Source organism: Oncorhynchus tshawytscha, unplaced genomic scaffold (genome assembly GCF_018296145.1).
Source record: "Oncorhynchus tshawytscha isolate Ot180627B unplaced genomic scaffold, Otsh_v2.0 Un_scaffold_17_pilon_pilon, whole genome shotgun sequence".
NCBI lineage: Eukaryota > Metazoa > Chordata > Actinopteri > Salmoniformes > Salmonidae > Oncorhynchus > Oncorhynchus tshawytscha.
The window spans coordinates 1488456-1497135 of NW_024609830.1; the positions used below are offsets into that span (position 1 = coordinate 1488456).

Here is an 8680-nt window from a genome sequence, read left to right on the forward strand (position 1 = left end):
CCAGAAGAACCCCAGGACATCCCCAGAAGAACCCCAGGACATCCCCAGGAAAGGCCCAGGAGTGTGTAAAGCCTATCAGAGAGCTGTGAAATCCTGTGGAGTGGAGTGGAGTCCTCTCTTTCCCTTCAGGACCTGTCTGTAGAGGTGTGATGCAAACAGAGTGCTGTCCATCCACTCCCTCCTCCCCACCTCTCTTTTCTTCCTTCTCCATCCTTCATTCCCTTGTTCTCTCTCTCCTCTGTCCTTTCTTGTTGTCTCTCTCTCCTCTGTCCCTCTCTCTTTGTCTCTGTGTGTTTCTCCATTCCCCACTCAGAGGAGAGCGTTGTCCTCCAATAACCGCTCACAGCTTTGTTCCTGCGCAATAAAGGTTGTAGGTTCAGTTCAACATTCAGTTTCTGTTGTATGTTCTTCTGACACACACACACACACACACACACACACACACACACACACACACACACACACACACACACACACACACACACACACACACACTTGGAACGGTATTGGAATTACCCTGAGTTCACATAAAACACACAAAAGAAAACATAATTTCCTGTCTTTCTAAGATTGATGCTGCTGATGGCCAGTAACCTGATTCAAAGAGCCATAGCTTTACAGTAAAATAAACATTATGGCCAGTAACCTGATTCAAAGAGCCGTAGCTTTACAGAAAAACAAACATTATGGCCAGTAACCTGATTCAAAGAGCCATAGCTTTACAGTAAAATAAACATTATGGCCAGTAACCTGATTCAAAGAGCCATAGCTTTACAGTAAAATAAACATTATGGCCAGTAACCTGATTCAAAGAGCCATAGCTTTACAGTAAAACAAACATTATGGCCAGTAACCTGATTCAAAGAGCCGTAGCTTTACAGTAAAATAAACATTATGGCCAGTAACCTGATTCAAAGAGCCATAGCTTTACAGTAAAATAAACATTATGGCCAGTAACCTGATTCAAAGAGCCGTAGCTTTACAGTAAAATAAACATTATGGCCAGTAACCTGATTCAAAGAGCCGTAGCTTTACAGAAAAACAAACATTATGGCCAGTAACCTGATTCAAAGAGCCATAGCTTTACAGTAAAATAAACATTATGGCCAGTAACCTGATTCAAAGAGCCGTAGCTTTACAGTAAAATAAACATTATGGCCAGTAACCTGATTCAAAGTGCTGTAGCTTTACAGTAAAATAAACATTATGGCCAGTAACCTGATTCAAAGTGCTGTAGCTTTACAGTAAAATAAACATTATGGCCAGTAACCTGATTCAAAGAGCCGTAGCTTTACAGTAAAATAAACATTATGGCCAGTAACCTGATTCAAAGAGCCGTAGCTTTACAGTAAAATAAACATTATGGCCAGTAACCTGATTCAAAGAGCCATAGCTTTACAGTAAAATAAACATTATGGCCAGTAACCTGATTCAAAGTGCTGTAGCTTTACAGTAAAATAAACATTATGGCCAGTAACCTGATTCAAAGTGCTGTAGCTTTACAGTAAAATAAACATTATGGCCAGTAACCTGATTCAAAGAGCCATAGCTTTACAGTAAAATAAACATTATGGCCAGTAACCTGATTCAAAGTGCTGTAGCTTTACAGTAAAATAAACATTATGGCCAGTAACCTGATTCAAAGACCCGTAGCTTTACAGTAAAATAAACATTATGGCCAGTAACCTGATTCAAAGAGCCATAGCTTTACAGTAAAATAAATATTATGGCCAGTAACCTGATTCAAAGAGCCATAGCTTTACAGTAAAATAAACATTATGGCCAGTAACCTGATTCAAAGAGCCATAGCTTTACAGTAAAATAAACATTATGGCCAGTAACCTGATTCAAAGAGCCATAGCTTTACAGTAAAATAAACATTATGGCCCGTAACCTGATTCAAAGTGCTGTAGCTTTACAGTAAAATAAACTATTACTGTACTAACAGGCCTGTTTCAAGGTAATTTCAAGTTCTTCCTACTGCCAACCAACTGTTGTATGTGCACATTTACAGGATTGTGTGTTTGCATGTGTGTTGTAGTACCATTTGTAATGTTTGATTAATGCATTCCTATCACATTACAATTCTGTACCACATCAGTGTTCATCGACAATGGAAACATTTCATATTTGGTATAGACTACCAACATCCTGAATATCTGTTTCCTGAGGGATTCTGTCTGTTCTGCTAATTCTAAAGGTTTAATATTCAGTAATGTTGGCTTTGGATTCAACTTTAGGAAGAACATCTTAAAAATGAGAGGACAGTCTAAGATGGGTCAGTGGGGAACACAGTTCTGAGATCTGTTGTTGGACAGATTATAGAGCTCATTGTAGAGCTCACAGATCTTCATAAGGTATGGATGAAACTGATCTGTCACTGTCAGGCCATCCAGGTACTATTGGTATCAGTGGTAATGTAAAATATCAGGCTATTCAGGTAATATCCTTCAGAATGACCTCGACGGGACCGCAGTGGAGAAGGGGGAAAGCTTCAAGTTCCTCGGCATACACATCACTGACAAACTGAAATGGTCCACCCACACAGACAGTGGTGTGAAGAAGGCACAACAGCACCTCTTCAACCTCAGGAGGCTGAAGAAATTTGGCTTGGCACCAAAAACCCTTACAAACTTTTACAGATGCACAATTGAGAGCATCCTGTCGGCTGTATCACTGCCTGGTACGCCAACTGCACCGCCCGTGACCGCAGGGCTCTCCAGAGGGTGGTGCGGTCTGCCCGATGCAAACTATCTGCCCTCCAAGACACCTAGAGCACCCAATGTCACAGGAAGGCCAAAAAGGTCATCAAGGCTGGGACCTAGAGACTGAAAAACAGCTTCTATCTCAAGGCCATCAGACTGTTAAATGCTGTTAAATAGCCATCACTAGCACATTAGAGGCTGCTGACAATATACATAGACTTGGACTCACTGGCCACATTAATAAATGGAATGCTAGTTACTTTAATAATGTTTACACATTTTTCATTACTCATCTCGTATGTATATACTGTATTCTATTCTACTGTATCTTACTCTATGCCGCTCTGACATTGCTCATCATATAGTTATATATTCTTAATTTCATTCCTTTACTTAGATGTGTGTGTACATGTTGTGAAATACTTGTTAGATATTACTGAACTGTTAGAGCTACAAACACAAGCATTTCGCTGCACCCGCAATAACATCTGCTAAACACCTGTATGTGACCAATAAAATTGGATTTGATTAAGTTAATGGAAGTGCAGCACAGACACAAAAGTCCATCCCTGGAGAGTCTTTCACTCTGCTCCCATCTGGTGGCCAGACTGTGTTACTACTCCTCTCCATCAGAGAGACTGGGTAAAATGAGGAATATCCCAAACATACACACAAAGTATCCAGAAACCACAACAATACTCCACGACAAGCTTTGGTTAAATGTCATGTTTATTCTATTGAGGAGGAACAGTTTAACAATGAACAAGAAATGAACAGGGAGTTTACAAAACAAATGAAAAGATAGAGAAATTATATTCACATATTCAACAATGACCGTTATTAATGATGATTTAAACTCCACATTTTTACTCTGGAATAAACTTCTGTGTGTTGGTTTGGTTTGGATTGAGATGGCACACACACTAAACACAAAAACACACTGCCCAGTGTGCCACGATGCATCTATGAACATCTCAGAGTGTGTGTGTGCATGTGTGTGGTATGTATGGTGTGTGTAGGTCTCTGTTATTAAACAGTAGACATTAAGCCTAGCCAGGATTTGAGTGGAGATGTCTCATAATAATCGTCCTCCTGAGTGAGTGAGTGAGTGTGAGAGAGAGAGAGAGCATAGATATGTGTGAGTGTACGTGTGTGTGTTGTGTTCACTTCTTCTCCCCCTTGTCGTTGTACTCCAGGAAGAAGTCGTTGCAGGCGACGGTGAGCGCCCCCACCAGGATAACAAACTCAGTGAAGTCCACCTCTCCATCATTGTTGGCATCCAGGTCCCCCATCACCTTGTCCACTGCTTCCTTGTCCTGGGCATTCTGGGTAAGGGAGAGAGGAAGACTTTTACGCTGTGTGTCTGTGCGTGTGTGTCTGTGTGTGTGTGAAGCTCCTTACCCCCAGGTAGTTGCCCAGCTCTGCAGAGAGCATCACTTTGAGCTCTGCTCTGCTCAGGGTGTATTTGTCGCCCTCGTCTCCAGAATACTTATGGAAGGTCTGGATCATCAGCTGCATGGCAGTCTCCAAGGTGGACACATTCTCTGTTTTGGTAGGGTTAGACATACTACAGAGGTAGAAAGACAATAGACATGGTTAGGATAATGAGTAGGTGTTTCACATTGTAGTAGGACATCAAGTGATGTAGCCTGTGCAGAGTGTTTTTGTATTTTCTCATGGAAGCTGAGCCAGGATCAGATGGATCAGTCAATCACACTGTAGAGAGCAGTGGAGGCTGGTGAGAGGAGGACATCTCACAATAATGGCTGGAATAGAGTGATATCAAACACATGAAACACCCCCCCCCCCCAAACACTTCATGTGTTTGATATCACTCCATTCCATTATTATGATCCATCCTCCCCTCAGCAGCCTCCACTGGTACAGTATCAACTGAGTTAGCAATCACCATGTCTGCTGAGCACGGCAGGACAGATGCTGCTTGTTCCTCAACCCTGTCTAGTTCCTGAATTAGTCACAAGTATAAAGTCATCCTACCCAACACCTGAAGAACTACAAACCCCAAGAGTTCTACTACATTACTAAAGCCCCAGACAGTTAGCCATGGAGTATGATGATGATTGATGATTAGTTTCCCCACTTAAGGATAAGTTGATCCTGGATCTGTGGGGAGCCACATTGAGACACTGTAATGGAAAGGAGATAGGTAATAGTGAGCAGGATATGCGAACCCCAGCCTTCTGATAAGAGTGAAACTCACACCAGGTAGAAACACACCTGGCTCTAACTCTAACCCTGTCTTTAACCCTATAGCCCTGTCCTGTCCAAACCAGTACAGGAGGAACTGGGACCATATGAACCTGAGCTAGTCTCTACCTGAGCTGGACTGGATGGTTGGTAACAGAGGAGACAGGTGTATGTATCCCACCACCCTGCCTCCATCCCACCCCTCCATTTCTTTATCCCACCCCTACATCTCTCCATATCACTATCCCACCCCTCCATCTCTTTATCCCACCCCTACATCTCTTTATCCCACCCCTCCATCTCTGTATCCCCCTACATCTCTTTATCCCACCCCTCCATCTCTTTATCCTCCCCTACATCTCTTTATCCCACCCCTCCATCTCCTTATCCCACCCCTACATCTCTTTATCCCACCCCTACATCTCTTTATCCCACCCCTCCATCTCTTTATCCCACCCCTACATCTCTTTATCCCACCCCCCTCCATCTCTTTATCCCACCCCTACATCTTTTTATCCCACCCCTACATCTCTTTATCCCACCCCTCCATCTCGTTATCCCACCCCCACATCTCTTTATCCCACCCCTCCATCTCTTTATCCCACCCCTACATCTCTTTATCCCACCCCTACATCTCTTTATCCCACCCCTACATCTCTTTATCCCACCCCCCTCCATCTCTCTATCCCACCCCTCCATCTCTTTATCCCACCCCTCCATCTCTTTATCCCACCCCCACATCTCTTTATCCCACCCCCACATCTCTTTATCCCACCCCTACATCTCTTTATCCCACCCCTACATCTCTTTATCCCACCCTGCCTCCATCTCTTTATCCCACCCCTACATCTCCTTATCCCACCCCCCATCTCTTTATCCCACCCCTCCATCTCCTTATCCCACCCCTCCATCTCTTTATCCCACCCCTCCATCTCTTTATCCCACCCCTCCATCTCTTTATCCCACCCCTCCATCTCTTTATCCCACCCCTCCATCACCCCTCTTTATCCCACCCCTCCATCTCTTTATCCCACCCCTACATCTCTTTATCCCACCCCTACATCTCTTTATCCCACCCCTACATATCTTTTATCCATCTCCTATCCCACCCCTCCATCTCTTTATATCCATCTCTTTATCCCACCCCTACATCTCTTTATCCCACCCCCCTCCACCCCTACATCTCTTTATCCCACCCCTCCATCTCTTTATCCCACCCCTCCATCTCTTTATCCCACCCCTACATCTCTTTATCCCACCCCTACATCTCTTTATCCCACCCCTACATCTCTTTATCCCACCCCTACATCTCTTTATCCCACCCCTACATCTCTTTATCCCACCCCTACATCTCTCCATATCTCTATCCCACCCCTCCATCTTTTTATCCCACCCCTCAGCTCTACATCTCTTTATCCCCCATCTCTTTATTCCACCTCTCTACCTCTCCATCCCACCCCTCCACCTTCCCTTCGCACCCCATCCCTTCCCCACCTCTCCATCTTACCTCCACCTCTCCCACCCCTCTTCCCTGACCACTCTACTTCTTTCCCTACAATTACATTTACACTTTATCAAATTCACTTTATCCCAACAGAAATCTGAGGTCATTCTTGTTTAGGAAAAATATAGATTTGCCTCCTTTGAGCAAGATATTTACATAAACAGAAAATAAAGAAGAAAGAGAAGAGAGGTCAGTCAGGACAGAGGAAACACAACAGGTCAGAAACTCTATAGAGGCTAACATCACACCGGAATAGACCAGGGAATAGACATGAAATCACCAAACACACAGAGTAGTGAAGTCTACAGTACAGGCTGTGTGCTTTCCCCCCTCTGTAAAAGTTATAATGACGTTGTTTAGGGTTACAGCAACGCAAACTTTGTATCATTGTCTCTAGATCACAAACAGCTGAAATATATTTAATCTGCTCCACATTTTACCGTGCTAGACAGAACTACCTCCTGAAGAGCAGAAGGGCTGAATTGTTTTGCCTGTTGCTGAAAAACTGCATTCATTCCTGAGTCAACCTTTCTTCCTTACCTGAGCAAAGGAGGAGTGCTGGCCTGCTGTTGGACACGTAGAGGGAGAGTAACGAAGAACGGTGAGGAGGGGGAGATGGACAGCCTCTTAAATACTTCTCTCCCTCCTCCCACTCCACCTCTCTCCCTCCTCCCACTCCGCTTCTCTCCCTCCTCCCACTCCACTCTCCCTCCTCCCACCTCTCTCCCTCCTCTGCCTCCCTCCTCTCCACCTCTCCCTCCTCCCACTCCACCTCTCCCTCCTCCCACTCCACCTCTCTCCCTCCTCCCACTCCGCTTCTCTCCCTCCTCCCACTCCGCCTCTCTCCCTCCTCCCACTCCCACCTCTCTCCCTCCTCCCACTCCGCTTCTCTCCCCCTCCCCCTCCACCCTCTCCCCTCTGCCTCTCTCCCTCCCTCCTCCCACTCCCTCCTCCCTCCTCCCACTCCGCCTCTCTCCCTCCTCCCACTCCGCCTCTCTCCCTCCTCCCACTCCGCCTCTCTCCCTCCTCCCACTCCGCTTCTCTCCCTCCTCCCCCTCCGCCTCTCTCCCTCCTCCCACTCCGCCTCTCTCCCTCCCCCGCCTCTCCCTCCTCCCACTCCGCCTCTCTCCCTCCTCCCACTCCGCCTCTCTACCTCCTCCCACTCCGCCTCTCTCCCCTCCTCCCCTCCACCTCTCTACCTCCTCCCCCTCCGCTTCGCTCCCTCCTCCCACTCTGCCTCTCTCCCCTCCTCCCACTCCGCCTCTCTCCCTCCTCCCTCCTCCGCCTCTCTACCTCCTCCCCTCCGCCTCTCTCCCTCCTCCCACTCTGCCTCTCTCCCTCCTCCCACTCCGCCTCTCTACCTCCTCCCACTCCGCCTCTCTCCCTCCTCCCACTCTGCCTCTCTCCCTCCTCCCACTCCGCCTCTCTCCCTCCTCCCACTCTGCCTCTCTCCCCTCCTCCCACTCCACCTCTCCCCCCTCCTCAATCCCTCTCTTCTTCCACCTGTTGCTCATCTTCTCTGTCCCATCCCCCCCAGTCTCCTCTCCTCCTTCTCTGTTTACACGACGGACACCTGCCTTCCTGTGATGGAGAGATAAGATCCATCCTTCATAAAAGCTGTCAGACATGACACCACATCACTACCTCAGGATGATCACATTTACATTATTAGTATCAAATATTACCTTCAAGACGTTTTTGAGAAAGCCAGGGAGATGAGAGGGAAAGCAGAAGAGAGGAGCAGAGGGAAAGCAGAAGAGAGGAGCAGAGGGAAAGCAGAAGAGGAAAACAGGAGGAGAGGGGAGCGACGTGGTGTAGCCTATTTATCCACTTTGGCCACAATGGAGCCAAGGTACAGAGAGAGCCACAATGGAGCCAAGGTGCAGAGAGAGCCACAATGGAGCCAAGGTGCAGAGAGAGCCACAATGGAGCCAAGGTGCAGAGAGAGCCACAATGGAGCCAAGGTGCAGAGAGAGCCACAATGGAGCCAAGGTGCAGAGAGAGCCACAATGGAGCCAAGGTACAGAGAGAGCCACAATGAAGCCAAGGTACAGAGAGAGCCACAATGGGGCCAAGGTACAGAGAGAGCCACAATGGAGCCAAGGTGCAGACAGAGCCACAATGGAGCCAAGGTACAGAGAGAGCCACAATGGAGCCAAGGTGCAGAGAGAGCCACAATGGAGCCAAGGTGCAGAGAGAGCCACAATGGAGCCAAGGTACAGAGAGAGCCACAATGAAGCCAAGGTACAGAGAGAGCCACAAT

General features: G+C 46.9%; 1 protein-coding gene across 1 annotated transcript; it reads right to left on the bottom strand.

The window, feature by feature from the left end:
- Positions 1-3438: 3438 nt before the first annotated feature.
- Positions 3439-7008, bottom strand: s100t (S100 calcium binding protein T). The gene is made up of 3 exons (XM_024407212.2): positions 6958-7008; positions 4107-4272; positions 3439-4030 (listed from the first exon to the last, which is right to left on the bottom strand). Exons 2-3 carry the CDS (start codon positions 4269-4271, stop codon positions 3869-3871), a joined length of 327 nt encoding a protein of 108 aa, XP_024262980.1. The 5' UTR covers position 4272; positions 6958-7008; the 3' UTR covers positions 3439-3868.
- Positions 7009-8680: the final 1672 nt, after the last annotated feature.

Excerpts from the sequence above, each read along its gene's own strand:
- s100t (XM_024407212.2), bottom strand. The coding sequence starts at position 4,271 with ATGTCTAACCCTACCAAAACAGAGAATGTGTCCACCTTGGAGACTGCC. Across the intron at positions 4,031-4,106 it reads AGCTGGGCAACTACCTGGGG|AATGCCCAGGACAAGGAAGC; the intron begins GTAAGGAGCTTC and ends TCCCTTACCCAG.